Source organism: Malurus melanocephalus, unplaced genomic scaffold, assembly GCF_030028575.1.
Source record: "Malurus melanocephalus ecotype Western Australia unplaced genomic scaffold, MMel_1.1 scaffold_148, whole genome shotgun sequence".
Taxonomy (NCBI): Eukaryota; Metazoa; Chordata; class Aves; order Passeriformes; family Maluridae; genus Malurus; species Malurus melanocephalus.
In genome coordinates, this window is record NW_026623380.1 from 936229 (window position 1) to 956485 (window position 20257).

Here is a 20257-nt window from a genome sequence, read left to right on the forward strand (position 1 = left end):
TGTTTTTTTTCCCGTGCATATATATAGTTAAAAGGCATAACCAGAACCAGCAGCCAGCATGGCCACGTACCTGGGCATACTAAATTGGATAGGTTCTGTCATACAGCTCGTAAGTTCAAGCTGAGAAAAGCTAGCAATAAAAGCACAGTCAAATGAAGGTTCATTCATGSTTCAGAAAACGTTGAAAAAGGCACTACATATAATGCACTATAGATAATGCACTATAATCATCTTCTTGTCACACTTTTGAGGTCACTCATATCGTAATACATTGGCATTTTATTACAGTGTCTTCCAGGCATGTGATGCTTCTTTGTGGCTAGCTGGATAATTTACCTGTGTCATTTCTGGGGAAGGCGAAACGATCACTTTTATTATTTATCAAACCACAGAGAGGAGGAATCTTTTCCAGTTCAATGTTTAAGCAGACAAAACCCAAACCAGCAGAGTTGCTCTCTCCCTCCCTTGGCGAGTGTCTCGGCTGACCCTTCGGGAAAGGGAAGGAGAAAGGTGTGCAGGCGTAAATGGGAGCCGAGACAGGGCTGGAGTCAGAGCAGCCTGAATTATAGATGAAAGGGCATGTATTAAATATAAGGCCGAACCGGGCGAAGGCGGGCCGGGGCAGGCGCTTGCCTCCGAACCTGCGCGGCGCCGGGCGGMGTCCCCGCGGTCACCGCTCCGCTCCGCGCCGGGCCCGGCTCGCACCACGGGCGGCCGCGCTGACCCGCGCAAGCGAGACGGAGCACGCACTGGGGCAACCCCCGCCCCTCCAAAAAAAACCCCAAACCACACCACCGGCCCAAACCCACAGCAAGCCCTTCTTTTCCGAATTACGCCTCAGCAACGCGCAAACCCGCTGATGCTTTCCGCCCCCTCCGCGCCCCCCAAGGCGCTGCGCCCCCGCCCGCCGGGTGGCCGCAACCCCGCGCTGCGCCCCCGTGTCCCCGGCGCGCTCCTCCCGCGGAACGCCCCTCTCCTCTCCCGCCGCGTCCCCTCGTCCCCTGTCCCCTCTCCACGCCGGTCCCCTCCGCACGGCGCGCATCCCCCGCACCGCCCTCCCGCCCGCCCGGCCAGGCCGGGGAGCGACGTGCCCGGCGGCCAATGCCGGGGCCGCGCTCCGCCATCCACCGCCCCCGCCGGCGCGGGCCAATGCGGTGCGGCGSGAGGGGTGGCCTCGCTCCGCTCCCACCCTCCCTCTGGGCTTATTGAGAGTTATATCAAGAATTTCAGTTCAGAGAGAGAGAGGGAGAAGGAGAGAGCGTATGTGAGGGAGAGAGGCTGGGAGGGAGGGGGGAAGGAGGGAGGGAGGAGGGAAAGCGCCGCCGTTTCCTCCCGTCACTAAAGCAATAACCTATTAGGATTTTCTTTTTTTAATTTTTTTTTTTTTTTGGGCAACTGTCATCCCCGAGCTAAAGAGGGAGAATTACCGCCAGACCAACTCTTGCCATTTCCAGTCAGAAGTTGCAGACTTCATGTAGCTGCCTTGCTCTGCCGAGAGAGGGATGGGAATGGTGTGCAGTGCAGAGTGGAAAATACCCCCGCTCTAAGAAGTGCACCGGATTTTTCTCTTGCTGTTTGTTTGGGTTGTTGCGTGCGCGTTAGACACCCAAAGGATCGCCGATTCATAGGAATGAAACGTGGAGAGGATGACTAACGACAGAACTGTGAATTTGTACCCTGGAGTTGCTAATTTGCCACCCCGAAGCAACACATATCTCGAGGAGGAAGCATTTGGCTGCTGCTGATTTCTCCAAAACTGGTGGTTTACCAGATGCATTGTGCTGTATCTGCTGGAACAGATCATTGCTTAGCTGCAGCAGATCGTCAAAGGTAGACAACTAACGTAAGTGCAAAGTTACCCTTACACTGGGTTGCATTTCCTTTAAAGAAAAAAAAAAAGAAAAAATCCATCACTCAGTATATTTATCTAGGGGAAGAATCAGTGTTTGGGATTCAATTGATGTTGGTGGGAAAGGCTCACCTACTCGCTGTCTCTGCATCCCTACCTGCATTACTCTGCTGGAAGTAATCACAGGCATCAGTTACCGTGCAGCTTAATGCAGATAAGACTAGTGCTTAGGGCTGCCTAGTTCCGTCAAACTGTAGGTGCTGGCAGCCTTGCACCCCGATAATTCGCGGTTAGCAGTGCATGCAAACAGAAGTCTGTCAGTCGCTTTCCTTTTCTTTTTTTTTTTTTTTTTTCTTTCCACCTGCATTATTAGTCTGCAGTATTTATATGTGGCAGCTGCTAATACCATCCTGAAGGGAGATCAGTGTCAATGGGGAAAGGCTGCACCTTTTTTCCTCCTCATGTCATCAGAAAATGTATATTCCCCCCATCTGTAAACATGCTTCTGCTTCTAAGTTTCATTTGGAATTTCCAGCCTCCTGATTTAGACTGTGTTTAAAAACAAATAAAGTTTTAGGTTATTAAACAGAAGAAGTRTACAACATCTGGAGAAGAAACATTGAGCTGAGAGTGTAAGAAACTGTAAGTCCTGTTATTGTCTCATCAGTTAACAGGGATGTRAAGTAGCCAGTGACGACTGCTGCAGCAGCAGCATGTCCGGGTGGTTATTTCCCAGTACGATAGCTATAGAGGGACATGCAAGGCACAGCGAGCAGAGAAAAATCTGGTTAGCAAGAGCTAAAAAATATCTATAGAAGCAAACAGCAAATTGCATTTGGCAGCTGACATAGCAGTTAGAAGTAGTCCGGGAAGGTTTTTCACTTGCACCAAATGACTGGGTGGAGGAGGGTAGAGGGGGAATGCACGGTAAGGATTACACGGTGTAGTGAGAAATTATTCAGAAAGTACGTGTCGAAACAGTAGCTACCCTTAATCCTGCAAGTAGTTATTTTCATTCACGCTCTGTGCAAACGCAGCCGATGGGATATTGGTGCATTTGTCCGGAGGGCTTGCTTGTAAAAGGGAGCAGTAGGAAAATGTACTGCTGGAAGCGTGCATTGCAAAAACAAGTAGTAGTTGGAGATTGTGGATTTATCATGCCTAAAAAAACAATAATGCTGTTCTATGTGGTTGTGTTGACAGTGATGTCTCCAAATAAGAAATGAGATGTAATGCATCCTGCAGTCCATGCATGCCTCCTCTTGCAAATCGCGCATCATTCCTCTCTGGAAACCTTTAAGTCCTAAAATCCGTGAAAAGAGAGTAAAAACATTATCATGGACCTGAGGGATTTTTACCTGTTGGCCGCTTTGATTGCCTGTTTGAGGCTGGATTCTGCTATAGCTCAAGAACTTATTTACACTATAAGAGAGGAGCTGCCTGAAAACGTACCTATAGGGAACATACCAAAGGACCTGAACATTTCTCATATCAATGCTGCCACAGGGACCAGTGCCAGCCTTGTCTACAGACTGGTTTCTAAAGCAGGGGATGCGCCTCTGGTCAAAGTGTCCAGTAACACGGGGGAAATCTTTACAACGTCCAACAGAATAGACAGAGAAAAACTATGTGCTGGAGCTTCCTATGCAGAAGAAAATGAGTGTTTTTTTGAACTTGAAGTGGTGATTCTCCCCAATGACTTTTTTAGGCTGATCAAAATAAAAATCATTGTAAAGGATACTAATGACAATGCACCTATGTTTCCATCCCCTGTCATCAATATCTCCATCCCAGAAAACACTCTGATCAACAGTCGCTTTCCAATCCCATCAGCAACAGATCCTGACACAGGTTTCAATGGTGTGCAGCACTATGAGTTGTTAAACGGGCAGAGTGTCTTTGGACTGGATATTGTAGAAACTCCAGAAGGGGAGAAATGGCCTCAGCTGATTGTGCAGCAGAACTTGGACAGAGAGCAAAAGGACACCTATGTGATGAAAATCAAAGTGGAGGATGGAGGTACTCCCCAGAAATCCAGCACAGCTATCCTGCAAGTCACAGTAAGTGATGTCAATGATAACAGGCCGGTATTTAAAGAGAGTCAAGTAGAGGTCCATATACCAGAGAATGCTCCTGTAGGCACCTCTGTAATTCAGCTTCATGCTACAGATGCTGATATTGGAAGCAATGCAGAAATCAGATACATTTTTGGTGCCCAAGTCGCCCCTGCAACCAAAAGATTTTTTGCTTTAAACAACACCACAGGGCTGATTACAGTTCAGAGGTCCTTAGATCGAGAAGAGACTGCTATTCACAAAGTGACAGTGCTGGCTAGTGATGGTAGCTCTACACCAGCCCGGGCAACTGTCACCATCAATGTCACTGATGTAAATGATAACCCTCCTAACATAGACCTCAGGTACATAATAAGTCCCATCAATGGCACAGTGTACTTATCTGAGAAAGATCCCATCAATACAAAGATCGCCCTAATTACGGTTTCAGATAAGGACACTGATGTGAATGGCAAAGTGATCTGTTTCATTGAGAAAGAGGTCCCCTTCCACTTGAAAGCGGTTTACGACAACCAGTATTTGTTAGAGACCTCTTCCTTGTTGGACTATGAGGGCACCAAAGAATTCAGCTTTAAAATTGTGGCTTCTGATTCTGGCAAGCCCAGTTTGAACCAGACTGCCCTGGTAAGAGTTAAGCTGGAGGATGAAAATGACAACCCTCCGATTTTCAGCCAGCCTGTAATTGAGCTGTCAGTTTCTGAAAACAACCGGCGTGGTCTATACTTAACAACTATTAGTGCCACAGATGAAGACAGTGGGAAAAATGCAGACATTGTTTATCAGCTTGGTCCTAATGCCTCCTTTTTCGATCTGGATCGAAAGACAGGAGTTTTGACAGCCTCCAGAGTTTTTGACAGAGAAGAGCAGGAGCGTTTCATTTTCACTGTTACAGCCCGAGACAACGGCACCCCTCCTTTGCAGAGTCAAGCAGCTGTAATTGTTACTGTGTTGGACGAAAATGACAACAGTCCCAAATTTACTCATAATCATTTCCAGTTTTTTGTATCAGAGAACTTACCAAAGTATAGCACAGTGGGGGTGATCACAGTGACTGATGCAGATGCCGGGGAAAATAAAGCAGTGACCCTTTCCATCCTGAATGACAATGAAAACTTTGTGCTGGATCCATACTCTGGAGTTATAAAGTCCAATGTTTCTTTTGATCGAGAGCAGCAGAGCTCTTACACCTTTGATGTTAAAGCAGTGGATGGAGGGCAACCTCCTCGGTCTTCTACAGCAAAAGTAACCATTAATGTGATGGATGTTAATGATAACAGTCCCGTTGTCATCTACCCACCTTCTAATACTTCTTTTAAGCTGGTGCCACTCTCAGCAATTCCAGGATCGGTGGTAGCCGAAGTCTTTGCTGTGGATATAGACACTGGCATGAACGCTGAGCTGAAGTACACGATTGTAAGCGGCAATAACAAGGGTTTGTTTCGGATTGATCCAGTGACAGGTAATATCACTCTGGAAGAAAAACCGACTCCTAATGATGTGGGGCTGCATCGCTTAGTTGTCAATATAAGTGATTTGGGTTATCCCAAATCCCTGCATACTCTTGTGCTTGTATTTTTATATGTAAATGATACTGCTGGAAACACCTCTTACATTTATGACTTGATACGTAGGACTATGGAAACACCTTTGGATCGGAACATAGGGGACAGTAGCCAACCCTACCAAAATGAGGACTATCTCACGATCATGATTGCTATTGTGGCAGGTGCCATGGTTGTCATAGTGGTGATATTTGTCACAGTTCTTGTTCGCTGTCGACATGCSTCCAGATTCAAAGCTGCCCAGAGGAGCAAGCAAGGTGCTGAGTGGATGTCTCCCAATCAGGAGAACAAGCAAAATAAGAAAAAGAAAAGGAAGAAAAGGAAATCTCCAAAGAGCTCTCTTTTGAACTTTGTGACCATTGAGGAGTCCAAACCTGATGATGCAGTTCATGAACCTATCAACGGGACAATAAGCCTTCCAGCAGAGCTGGAGGAGCAAAGTATAGGAAGATTTGATTGGGGCACAGCACCACCAACAACCTTTAAGCCTAACAGTCCTGATCTTGCCAAGCATTACAAATCTGCCTCTCCGCAGTCTGCTTTTCATCTCAAACCTGACACTCCAGTTTCAGTGAAAAAGCACCATGTGATTCAGGAACTCCCGTTGGACAACACCTTTGTTGGTGGCTGTGACACCCTTTCCAAACGCTCTTCCACTAGTTCAGATCACTTCAGTGCCTCAGAGTGCAGTTCCCAAGGAGGCTTCAAGACAAAGGGCCCCTTACACACCAGACAGGTAAACGAGCACTTTTACTGGTCTATAAGTACTGCATACAAGTGCCCGATCAACCAGTATTAAAAGTGCCACTGTGTTGTGGGGTTGTTTTTTTGTCTTTTGTTGTTTCGTTCTAATTTAATTTAGTTAACATTATGGGGGGAAAAAAAAAAAAAAAAAAAAAAACAAAAACAACAAACTGAGCACCAAAACAGGAACAAAGAAACAAACAAAAGCCTTGACCCCTTTATCATTTATCTGGGGCCTGTGCATTTGCAAAATGCCTCTGATACTTTTGGGTTCTGAAGAATACTGATTGTTGGAGGACTGTTATGCCTCTGTGCATGTGCACATACATGTACATAAACAAAATGGAAAAAAAAACCCACCTTTTTTTTTTCTCCCCAGTATTTAACTGTCCAAATGTAAAAGTTATTGGAGAACTGTTTCCTAATGTGATAAATCTCAGTCAGAAATTCGACTGTTTCAAGATTGAAGGGATATGTACATTGTTTCAAATTTTAAAGTGAGTTGGCTTGAATTTCTTTTCCAGTTCAAGCAGATTTGGAGCCTTGCTAAGTTAGTGTTACTAAAAGGGTTAATTTTTTTCCCTAACAAAGACAGCCAAATTTCCAAGCTACTGCATCAGTGAAGCACGTGGTTTATTGGTAGGATATAACTAAGCCATACGTAAGTCTTCCTCTTGTTTGAGTTCAACATGATTTTGTTGTAATAGATGAAAGTTGGTATCACGTAGGCAGTTTGCTGCATATTTTAAAAAATGGCCAAAGCATACTTTGCGAAAGGAATGCGTTCTCTGAATACATCTGAATTATGCAGGAAAAAGAAAAAAAAGTCCGTCCATTGTAAATATTTTCTCATCTTAGTAATGCATAAGCGATCTGACATAGCTCATTTTAAACTGTGAAACACGCCATATGAAGAGGGATTAGGAGGCTGAGAGACTCATATTTCAACCAAATCCAGCATTAGGCGCTTTTTTTTTTTCCTTAGGTCTAATAATTCCTTGCTAATAAAGATTTAAACGCGGTGCTGTCTTAATTTATTTTACGGGCGCTCGTCTGCGGGCGCCGCGGGAGCGCGCGCGCGCGCGGCCCGTAGATGGCGCCAAGGCACCGCGCGGCGCGCGCTGGCCCCGCGCCAGCCCTGCGGAGGCTGAGGGGGATCAGGGGAGTGAGGGGATGAGGGGGATCAGGGGATGAGGGGCGGCGAGGGCCGGGCCCGCATGGCAGCGCGGCCAGGGTCGGGCCCGCATGGCAGCCCGGGGACCCGCTGCAGCTCCTGGGGTTCGTGTCGGTGCCGGCCGGCTTCCTCCGTGCTCCGCCGCCGCACAGGCTCGCCCCGTGTCGGGAGTCGCGCCCGCGCTCCTTGCGGGCGCTGTACCCTCCAGGTGATGGTGATTTGTCTGAATTTAGTAGGGGTGTTTTTTAGGGATCCTAGGGAGCCGAGTGAGACACGTTTAGGCTTGTCTTTGCAAAAAGATTTTGACTGTAGCCAAGTTTAGGATAAAGACATCCTCCTGCTGTTGCAGGCTTATCTGAGCTGAGAATGTGAATGTGCCGTTCCCAGAGCTGTGTCTTGACTTTGGGTGTCTGTGAGGTGTCACACTAACAAGACGCTAAGAATAAAACAAGCACTTTGGAGGCAGTTCTGCTAAAGTAACTGCTCTGAAGCAACTCCTTCGTACGAGACACTGAAAACACCACAGAAGAATCTCAAAAGCCCTTAATYTCTCTAAGGGACTATAAGGAAGGGTATACACCCCAAACCATCTCGCAGCGCCGTACACATACTGTCAGGGTAAGTTATAAAAAAACCTGATTTTAAAAACACCCAAGAAATTTATAGAAGAGCTCKTCATAATCTGTGCTTACTCGTCTGAAGTTTTCTCCTCAGTTTTGGTTGCAAAATGTAATCCCCCCAAACCACACATTCTTTTTTCTGTTCTGAGATTATTTAAATTTAATCTTAAATTAGCTTTACAAACTTTATTAGGAAGCTCAGACTTAACTCCCCCTAGTATCTAGAGGCAGTTGGGATGCCCAAATTTTTTTACCTGACAGAATGTGTAAGCTCTGCATGGTGAAATTGARCAGGAGAGTAAAAACACTCGCACACCCAAACAAAAACAACTGGCAATATTTCCAGAATTACCTGTGTCCATTATATTAAAAACACTGCTTTCCATTTAATGAGATCTGTAATTATAACTGTATATGGACCTGATTCAATTTCACTGAGGTCTTAGTGTATCCTTTTTGAAGTCAGCAGATACTCATGATTTGGATTGCTCCCTGCGAAAGCTGTATTACTGTATGTAAACAAAAATGCAACTCTTTCTTAGGTGGGCAACTACCTAAATTGAGCTTGTATATTTTTGGTCTATGGGGAACGAGATAGTGTCTTTTGGGGTTTTTTTCTYACAATGATGAGTGTTACAGGATGTAATCTCTTTATGCTTCCTTGTCAGTTTTGGCTGGAGTAGTATAGCCAGCCATGGTGGTAATCATCAACAATCTTCCTAGTCTTCTGTCTGTAATTCCTGAAATTAGGATGCATCTTAGCTAATATTCATTGGCTCAGGAGTGAAATACACCATGTTAGGTCTTTTTTTTCAGATTTGTGATCAAGTATGGCCTTTAAGCAAAGTGTTCAGATTCAAAGATCTTACTGAACAGTAGTGTGTGCTAATGCCACAGCATCTGAAAAAAGAATTTTAAAATTCCTTTAGGAAGAGATACTTAATTTTGTGCCAAGTGTACATTGTTTTCTTCAGGTTTAAAATAACTTATTTCTCWGCATCTAATATTGAGATAAGTTACATCCATATTCAGTAACTTGTCTTGGTATGTTTTGTAAAGAACATGGGAATTGTTGTGGAGKATGTTAAGATACAAAAAGGTGAAATATAGGATAAATATGTGTCAAAGAAATACTAGCATTCTCCACCTTTACTTRCAGTTTCTTTCAGTCCAAGGTAAGCGCACACAGTGTGTCCTGCAGATACATTAATATTAGCAAAGTGCTGAGACCTAGGTCAGCACTTGGACTTCATTCAAGCAAAATCYTGTTACTTTTGATGGGCATGTGGCCCTAGAAATCTGTTAGAACTGGGTCCTAGATAAAAAAGATTTTAGAATTAAAAAAATACATTGTTCAATAAAAAATTCATAGGTTATGGGGGTTTTGGGGAAGGTTGTTTGTTTTGGTTTTGGGGGTTTTGGTTTTTGGGGTTTTTTTGAGGGGTTGGTTGGGTTTTTTTTGCGGGCAATTTCTGTGCAATCATCAATAAATTTAATGGAAATTCTGTGGCTAAGTCTTTACATGTGACTTTGAATTGTGCAGACTGATGTTTCACAAGTACCCAGTATGAAAACCAAAGCCTCCTTCAAGTGCCTATCTTGCAGTAAACCTGGTGGATGCTCTGAAAAGAGCATTTTTGAATACTTGAACTTGGGATTGTTCTAAATGCTAATTCGCATAATTAGGAGTATGGAAAGGATGTTGCACACCACCAGCTTATATAGCTACACTTCCAAAATCAGTGTTATGACTCATAAAGAATACTGAAATCTATGCAGGCTTCTCAATCAGTGTTCTTTTCAGTATTTGATTGAACTTTAAAATGCGCTTCAAATTAGTAAGTCATTACACCAAACAGCTACATAGAAATACGGCAGAAGACGACATGTTGTATTCTTCTGTGTGAAAGACCTCTTTTGAAAAGCAAATAAACAGACAAAAACTCCTACTCAATGTCATTATATGAACAATAGATTAAATAATAAAAGAAATTAGGGCAAATTTACTGTGGTTATCCCAATTTTAAATTATAACAACTTCATTTAATCAGATTTAAAGCAYAGCAGTTACAAATAACACAGGTTTAAAAGTATGTATCAGTACAGGTTATGGGCAAAACCTTCAGTCTTCATTTCTAATCAAAATGCATTTAGCATGTGCTTAACTTTCATGTAATGTGGTAGGWCTGATGCAGATCCTTAAAGTCCAAGTCATTTGAGATGGTGTGTTCAAGAAAGAGTCGTAAGCACACTATAAGCACTTTCCTGAATCAAGATGATAATTTAGAAATTTTGAAAATGTGCACAGTTCTAGTAGATTCAGGAAAGCTGAATATATGTTAACACTGTCCTTCTATTTCTGTGTTCTAGTGGCAGAAATTAAGGATTTGGGGCTTGAATGACACATTAKACACATTCCATACTAAAGTATATTTTTAATTCTAAAGTCAGTAACGTAAGCTCTGTGGAGGTTGCTTTATTCCTTTTTCAGTCATTGGACTTCTTCCCTGATCAAGGAACAAGTAGCCAGGCTCCTGCAGATCAATGCACATCACTTAAGCATTATGTGGCAAATGTAATTGATGTTATCTCACTCTGGAGTGTTTAAATTTGTAAGTTTGGAGTTTATGTAAGAGAAAAGAAAAGCTGAAAACATTAATGACTCTTAATTTGATACGCTGCAAGTGGCAATTTCAAGGTGCATAAGTTGATGGAAATCTGCATTGGAACAGCAGTGCAGAGCTTACGTCACCTGCAAATATTAAAATTCTGTAACCATAGCATTCCACAATTCTGTGCGCAGTATTATTTTTAGTGGCCTTGTTTCATCACTTAGTATAAATAAAAAATACATACATTCTTTTGTATGCTTAATTTGGTTTATATGTTAGCATGGATATTAGTCTTGGGTGAGGACTAGTCATCTGGAAAAATGTGTCTGCATGTAAAATTMAATTGTTTTCTGGTTCTGTATATTTATATATCTACACTAAAATATTAGAAATGGTGATAATGTACAGTGTATTTTTTCTATTGTTGTATAACTGAAAAATAGGTTAACAGATTTTACTCAACTGTCTAAAGAAATTCATCTTTGAGCTGAGACCAAGCATGGAAAATTTCAGCTGAAAAGAAGAATTTCTCAGAAAGTTAAGAGCATGTGAAAACTGGGGGTTATAATGGAAATCTGAACATAACCCTAAGCTATAGTACCATTTTCAATAGTGACAGTAGACATGCTAAACTAGAGTAGGGAACACTTTTGTGTACACAGATCAGACAGTAAAAGCTTAGTAATCTTCATTTCTCTTTAAACATTTCCTGTGCAAAAGATTTTTATCAGAATCACTGGAGTCTCATCTGTCCCAAATATCCAAAGCCAAGGTTTCACATATGCTARGATATTTGTGCCACACATGTGAATGAGAACTGGATCTTGAGAGTTTAAGGCTATTGGAATTTTGTGATAATGTTCTTTCGTATATAGGAACAAGGGAGAATCTTTTTAGTTACCATTCCAGATTTTCAGTTCCAAAGAACCTCTTCTTCTAGCACAGCAAAATCATATCAGCCACACTTTATTGACAGCAATTTTATTGTAGCTAGAGGCTTACAGTAAGCTGTTTATTGCTGTTCCCTAACKCGGTTGACAGCAATTGGGGAATTAATTTTCTTGCCCCTGATGTGCTTTCTTGGGTATAAACAACAGATGTTAAAGATATGAAAACTGTGACCCATTTACGTTCAGCAACTCTTTACGGGCACAGTCTACCTGTCTGAAGTGCAAGTTTCAAGTCCTGCATAATTTTGCTTCATCAGTTCTAGAATTCTTACTTTTGCAATAGAATTGTTTATCTTCATAAATACTGTCCAAGGGACAGGTACATAATGCCTATGGATGGATCTTCATCTAGGCAATTTCTGTTCAAGAACAGCCTGCTTCAAGTTTCTTTTAGTTCAGGAGATCCTGTATCTTTTTACTGTACAATTTAATTACATTGAACATAAAGAATTTAAATGACAAAACGAACATTCAGTTTTYTGAAAGATCTAACAGGAATTTCAGATGATACCTCAATTTTTACTATCACTTCTTTCACAGAACGTCATGGTGGTCTGTAAAATCTATATTCATAATTTTCCTCAGTATCTATTCAAGTACAGCCATCTCACATACATTCTGGAATGTTCATGTTTTCGCTGAAGTAAAAAAACATACATAGAATCATGTTTTACTTTTTTCTTCTTTTATTGTTTCTTTGTCTTTCTAGCCTGTGGCACARTGTATGTAAAATTATTTATCCCCATATACTGATGTGGGCACTTATTAAGTTCATTTCTGGTTTACATAAGATTTCCCAGACTGTAAATAAGAGATGAATGGATGCTATCATATTTTACTGTTGTGTGGGGGGAGAACATCTTTTGTTCATTTCTACTGGCATCTTTTAGAAAGACATTTGCTACATAAGGGGCATCTTACCTAACTGAGATTTTAAGTGCTAGTCTAGACATGCATGTTAACTATTCCCTTGTAATTAAAATTCCATACAAAAAGAGTTCTCCTAATGGAGTTACAATAAGTTTCTTGTAATGGATTATTTTCTAGTAAGCTATAAACTCTCCCTTGAAGCAGAAATAGCTTCTGACAGAAATAGTTTCTGACAGAAGACACCTTAAATTGATACCGCTATATTTTAATTGGTTGTGAAATGATGAAAACTTGAAATTTAAAAAAAATTGTTTAGAATAGCAACATTGTTGTAGCCATAAAAACCCTAATGTATATTGTTCTTGAGACTACTGAGTTTCRGGAAAATATAAAGGCCACTACAGTTATGGTACAAAATTCATGTTGATCTTGCTAAAAATATCYGGACTTTCAAATCTTGAATGATTTAGCCTTTACTCCCAATTTAATTTTTGGGTTTTGGGTATACTTATATGTGATAATACAGAGAAAGGTAGTTAAAAATCTGATTTGTAATCATACTGAGGTGTCTTAACTGCACCAGTCTCAAAAGTTACCAAATCTTTGCTTCTTCTTTTTTCTTTTGCAGCAAGTGAGTAGTGGGAGAGATTTGTTCAAAAATCTTGGCATGTGTTGTCCTGCATCTTCTATTGCAGAGAGAAAATTGAGTAATTCAGCATTGGTCAGGATTTTTTTGGTGTGTAGAATCTGTAGGWTCCTATATCCCGACGTCGTAACTTTGCCATTTTTTATGTAATGTCACACTGAACTTTTTGTGCACAAATATTAATATTATTACTTGAAAATTGTTGTGGAAAATGCACACTTCATGTTACAAGAGAACTATAAAGAGCCTTTTTCTAGAGTAACAGTTCATCATTTGAAGTTGAATCCAAGGGGTGGTAAATCTGATGATTTATTCCATCTGCAGCTCTTTCAAATGTCAACTTATTTGTAAAAGTGATCGGATGATGTTGAGATAATATTTCCAAAATCTAAAAAATATGCAAAATTAAAAATAAATTTGTTTTGAGGTGAATTTGATAAAACAGGAAAGATCAACTTTCAGATTTTTCTTCCTTCCTTTATTTCCTTCCCCGGGTTTACAGAAAGGTATAGTTTTAAAATAACAACCTCTTCCCAGTCCAGAAAATGAAATCGGATATTCTCACTGGCTGATAGCTGAAAGAGAATCACTACTGATATTGATTTATAAAACACTTTGTAGCCTGAAACTGATATTCGTTCATTCGCCCTCATTCCTTTCAGTGAAATTGTCAGATGCTTCATTTGTGATTCTGGAGAATGGTCTTAGTGCGTCCTAGGCTTTTATGTGTTACTTGTAAGAAAAKTCTGTGATGGGTTTTCTTAATCGTTAAGAAGTGTTAAATTTCTGCCTGTACAATAGTTTTTATCAAATAAACTAATCTAGCCTATGCCTTATAAAGTCATACAGCCTTTAAAGCATTGAAAAAGACTATGCTTCCGTGGTGAATGGTATTTACTGTTCTTACAGCTCCTTGATGGTTGGTAGCCAGCTGAAGAAGCTCTTAAATGACTAAGCCTGCTAGATGCAAATATCTGTCTCCTTCAAAACACATGAGGTTATGGAGACAATTGTGTTTTTGATGTAAAGCTTCTGTAGGATATATCTGTTTCTATATATGACCTACGTAGCTGCACTGCTGAACTTCATGGTGAAATGCTTTGGCCACTGAGGTCTATCTTCTATGACCAGAACTTTTTGGAAGAAAGTTTTCACAAAAGTTTGGTTTTACAGGAAGGGAGSCAGGAGCTCCAGAAAAGGGTGCAGACTAATGAATTTTAAGAGAACACCTCCTTCCTGTGTAAAGGTGAACAACCTGAAAGGGATTGATATTTAACTCCTGCTTCTATTAGCTTTCCATTCAGTGAGATAGGTTTTGGTAATACTGCTGTTATTCCAGTCCCTCTTCTTGCAGTGTGTAATGAATATATCTGAACATCACGGCTGCTTCAGGTGCCCAACTTCTGATTGTGGATCTAGCATTATTTCTGTAAATTATTTTCTCAGAAAGTATCATTTTTATAGGTGTCACCAGTACACTTAGCTGGTGGTGCCTGTGCACACAGTGCATTTTTGCTTTTGTTGGCATTATGGTGGGTTTCATCTTGTCTGACTTCTAATTGCATAACAAATCTAATCTGCTACATTGGGTCCATAGCTTACTCCACCTTGAAGAAAATATGGTGCTTTAAGCTGGTTGCCAAAGCTGAACCACACAGTTTGGTGAGATGCATACCKTGTCTACTTAATAGTATGACTCAGTGTGATTCATATTTTTCACTTTCCTGGTGAAGAGCATTATCCAGTCCATATTTCTCACTGAAGTTTGGGAGAAAGGTTTTAAGTGAAAGTATTATTTGAATAGTGCATGTGGGTACAAAAATGTATGCGCACAGTTAAATTTGGGGAAAGCTTCTTTAGATTATGCCTAAAATTCAAAGGCTTCCAAATCAGCAGAAAGAGTCTTACTGACTTTATATTAAATTGTTATCTGGCCATCAGCTATCTATTTTAGTACAACGGTGCAATGAAACATCAGTTATTTTGTTTTGGTGCTGTTCCTAGTATTTCTGTTTTTCCTCAGCACTGCATGTTCCTTGRTACCTTGTTCTGTGAATGTTAGCACAGGCCATTCACATTATAGTGGAAAAATGTTTCTTTTACTTCTCTGGTGTCTATAGCTGTATGAATTTTCAGTCAGTTGTCAGATTGTTTCACTTTCACCATTGCAAAAATACAGGTCAAAATATCAGTGATGTGCTAGTGTTGCCACTAAGAGAATTTGAAATTGCCTTCAGTTTGTGACAGCAGTTCCCTGAAACATGGATCCCGTTGAAGTCTGCAGTATCCAGAGCAGCAGGAGGCAGGCTGTGTACCAACAGCAAAGCCCTAGTCATCTCCCATATTTTTAACAACTGCCAGATAAATAAACAAATGAACAAAACCAGCAAACCTCCCAACCAAATAAAAACAAACAAACAAACAAAACCCCCCAAATCTGCATCTGCTAAGGACAGTAAACCTTGCCTGATGAAATKTAATCTTGCTACCATACAGGAGATGGACTTTGCTGTTTGAGATTTCATCAGTTTCATTGCAGAAAGCTGTTACATCTGTCAGTCGTTTCAGTTTGAAATGAATGCRTGATTTTTTTGCCTTTGTATGCTACAAGAGCACCAGGTTGTCAATCAACAGAASTACAAAATGAGACAACATAGGTGACCCACTGCTGTGATTGGATTTTATTTTTATTTTACAACATCTTTTTTCTTCCTCTAACTTAAAAATGGCAATATTTTTCTAGAGTGGGGAAACAGTCTCATCGGTTCATGGGATGAACCTTGGGTGGCCTCCCTTTCCTATATCCATGTTATGAGAAACATGGATATAGGAAAGGGAGGCCACCCAAGGTTCATCCCTRTCCTGTTGCCCATTCTGTTGAGAGCACTGATACAGTCCAGGTGGACAATGGAGCTGCAGGTGACTATCAAAATCCATTCACAGTGAATTTTTGTGAATGTCATTTCTGTGTGAATGAGATGAAAATATGAATGAAACTTACATACACTTAATTTTGTTATTATTCATTCTTGCTGTAGTGTTAATGCTTTGCAACAAACTTCATGCAGCCCATAGTATTTAATCCGTAGAGCAGGATCACTTCTGAGTGGGCTGTGTAGATTTTCAAACTTCCTCCAGGCAGAGGGGTGGTCCAAAATGTTCAGCAAGTAGTTTGAATCTTGTTAAAATTTCTGGGGTTTGATCTGCTTCCCTGAGTGCAAAAGAGAACTTTTGTTTCTTAACACGATTTTTCAAACCCTGGACTAAGAACTGGACGAAAGCYTAGGTGCTTTTTGATAGGTTTGAGAAACAGATGCACTTCTGTGGTTCTGTGATGTGTCTATTGATAGCATCCCCACTGAACATCCCTGGAGTTCATTATTACTCAGCTTTCTTGAGTCTAGGCTTTGGGCTTCTTCTGAGCTTTAGCAGTTGATTAAGAAATATTCTAATCCGTCACAGAGTACCAAGAAACTAATGGTTTGTGAAGTATTTTAGTCTTCAAGCTTCCACTATAAATGATATGAAAAATAGTGTAATTTTGCTGATGCTTAAATACATCTCTTTCTTTTATGAAATACTGTCTCTGTCCTTTCATGTTTCTCTTTCTAATATCTTCTTTTATTCTCCTTGCACATTTATTTTTGTAAAACATATTTATGCATGTATTCAAATTCTGAGTTTTCCCCTCAAATAATAGTATCACAGTGCAGAAGTGGCACTTTGTATATATGATCTGTTGTAGTACACCCAGCTCATAACCACACATTGCTTGTGTCCACACAAATACTTTTGACAAACTGTCTTCTTTAAATTCAAAAATTTGAAGCATTTGGAAGCATATGTGGATAGCAGCATAATATGGGAAGCCATCCTGTATCTGTTGTAGTTAAAACAAGTAGACAAAATAATTATTTTATTTATATTTTACTTGCTCACTTCTTTTTTATAAGATCATTCATACTATTCTCATATATGGCATAATGCATCCACAATTTGTAATAGATGTGCTATCTCATGGACTTATGATAAAAAATAGGTTGGAAAACAAGCATAAAAAATGTATATCACAAAGCAGAAGAGCAGAGATTGCAACTCAGTAACTGGATAGTGCTTCTTGAATTCAGCAATTTGAAAGGGAGATTGGGATGAGAGATGAAAGTATTCATATATCTTTACATTTCAAAATGGTTTAAAGATGACTGAACTTGCAGAAAAAACTTATTCTTTAATAAGAAAGCTGGCAGTGCTGCTGTGATATACAGGTTGTCAGTGATACTTGAGTCTACTTCTTCAAAGCAGTTTGCTGAGCACTTTTCAGCAGAGCGATTTCATTCAGTACCTGCTGAAGCTTTATAGGTGGTCCAGATCACCTCCAGACAGAGTTCTTCTTGTCATCTATGATATTTATCTGTCATAAGTATGTCACAGAAATAATTCCCAATTCTAGGACTTTCATTCTTTGGATCAGTGGTGACCACATTAAAAAAATGTTCTTCATTCACTGTCTCACACTTGGTATTATTTAACATTTTCATGTCCTAGTGCTAAATACCAGCCTTAGTTGTATTCAGCATTGTGAAAGTTCATTTCAGTAAGCCTCTAGCTACTGAAAAGTGTTATGTCTTGCATCCTGCTGTCCTCAGTAAAGATAGTTGGGGGGTCAGGAGAGCTCTCTGAGCTGTGTGCTCCYGCTTGCTACTGCTCATGACATTTGGCATCAGATAGGGATGCTGTGATAGCATCTTCAATTAAAAGCCATAGGCAACAAGCATAACAAAGAGAATCCTTAAGACTGCTTAACATTATGCCATTGCCTCTACTTGAATAAAACCACCATGAGAATAAATTGCCTGTGTTAGCTTAATTGTGATCTTCACCTAAGCACGACCYATGAGACCTTAGACCTAGCAGAAAACCCTAGCAGGAGTGTCAGGGGCTTTTTCTGAGATTGCTTAAATCTATCATATTTCTGTTAGAAAACACTGACACAATTCTATTTCAGCTTTAAAGCCTTAAGCTTTTGCTGCCTATTTTGGGTTTTCATTACTTTTACGTCAACACAGTTACACAGATAATGAAAAACCCCAAAAACCTTCATATCACTGTATGTAACTCTGCTCTGCAACTATATACCACCTCATTAGTTTTTTCAGTAGCAGAGATAAGTTAACATTCTGTCATGAAATCTGAAATGCCACCACATCTCGCTGAAGCTTATAAGCCATGCCGCAGTAACTTTCACAAAGCATATTAACTCTTGCAACAGAAGATTCAGTCTTGTAAACACAAAGAAATCATATGGCTCTGTCTATCTGTGAAGCCAATTTGTTTGACATTTTCTCCTGTAAATTTTGCTGCTCTTAAAAATCTTTTTAAATACRAAGGGAGAAGTTTTGGTCCTGTCTTTTTCTGCACAATGTAATTGAATGAGGTGGACCTGATCTCATTTACATTTGGACTGTGCTGTACACTCATTACTCTTTAACATGATGTGCCTTTTTCTTGTTTTTGTTAAGATTCTATCTTCAGAAAAAAAAAAAAAAGTGTTTTATATCAAGATTGCTATTGTGAGGTGTCTGGCTAAATGTAAAACCCTTGTGGAGACAAGAAGCAGGTATTTTGTACCTTGATGTAGCTGGTCGAGGTCAGCCCAGAACAATACACTTGGGGTCRATCTCTACTGTCTATGTACAGGTGAAACTAAAATACCTTATCATTCATTAGCAGGATTTTATACTGCCTTACCTACTTCAGTGTGAAATCAAGCTGCACTATTTTGCAGGGAGGTGCCTTTGAGGATATGAATTATGTGTGTACTTACTCTAGGTCCTTTAATACTTTTAAAGAGATGCAAAGTGAGTCTGTCCTGCTGTCTGGCAAAACCATACAATTTGGTCCTGTGGTTGAATTAAAGTCCCTGGACTTTCATATATAATACTGATGATATTAGCAGAGGTACCCCTAAGAGCTCCTGCCAGGCTTGCATCACCATCTGGTATAATTCCAATGCATTTTCATACATCTTCAGTGTTGGTGTTACTGTTCTGCAAACTGTGCTTGACTGCCAATATTACAGATGCATGCAATGGCTATAACTCAGTCACCCCSCAAAGTGGAGTAATACGAATCACCAAAATCAAACATTAATTCTGCACAGGCCATTATGTTGCGATGATGATGGTATAGACATGCCTGTATTCAATTTTAACTAAAGTAAAACAGTATGTTATAGGAAGCATGATCAGAATAAAACATTTCATCCATAGTCTATTCCATGYTGGCGATAAATAAGTAGAGTAGGAACAAATGTCAGTTCCTTTGCAAATGAGCTGGACTTGAGTTGCTTTCTCTGAGTTTTTTTGGTTCAGTAGCTTGAGTCTGCCTGCTCCTAAGAATGCACTTCTGAGTGTATGTCTTTCACTTTTTTAAAAGTTGCTCCTGAAACTGTCAATGTGTTTGGGGTTTATAACTCTTAAAATATTCCTTTGTGTTGTCCCATCTCTTTATTTTTGAAATAAACTCAATGACCTTTTTTTTTTATATATGTATTTTCTACTTTTGAACTTCCTAGGTAATTTGCTTGCCTCATATACTGCACAGCTGTTCCACCCATCCTCTCATTTTCAATATACTTGTATGAGTATTATTTTCCCCAACCAACGTACCTACAAGACCACATATTTGATACAGCCAGTAGTTACTCAGTGTGAGACATTTCCCATTCACATGTGATACCTGCTGGCTGCTGCTTCCAATTATGCCATATGCTGGAAAGCTGAGCTGTTGAAGTATTGGAGTCAATGTTATAATCAAGCTAGTTAAGAAGTAGCAGTGTGTGTCTCATAAAGGGTTCTGGACAATGTCTGATTTCTGCCATAAGCAAAATACTGACAAGTCCTGCTTTGTTTTGCTGCTTTTTCAGGTGGCAGAGAGCTAGACATACATTCATTATATTGTAAAATCATAACCTTCGAGATCTTGCTGAATCTGCCCTACAGCTATTTATCATATGATTGCAGGGAATGAAAATAACATTCTTCCTTCTACTAGGAATATGTTGCTAACCTTGGGGCGAGATAGTGCATAATTTTATGTGTGCCTAGTCTTGCTGTTATATATAGACTATTTTGAGATGAATCAGTATTATCATTT

General features: G+C 40.2%; 1 protein-coding gene across 3 annotated transcripts in view; it reads left to right on the top strand.

Annotated features, from left to right (window-relative positions):
• Positions 1-1360: 1360 nt before the first annotated feature.
• The window catches only part of PCDH9 (protocadherin 9), a 663031-nt gene continuing 644134 nt past the window's right edge, over positions 1361-20257 (top strand). For all 3 annotated transcript variants that reach the window (XM_057371515.1, XM_057371516.1, XM_057371517.1), the window contains exons 1-2: positions 1361-1843; positions 3053-6222. In XM_057371515.1, the coding sequence (XP_057227498.1) occupies positions 3187-6222 (3036 nt within the window). In that variant the 5' untranslated portion in view covers positions 1361-1843; positions 3053-3186. The remainder of the gene's footprint in view (positions 1844-3052; positions 6223-20257) is intronic.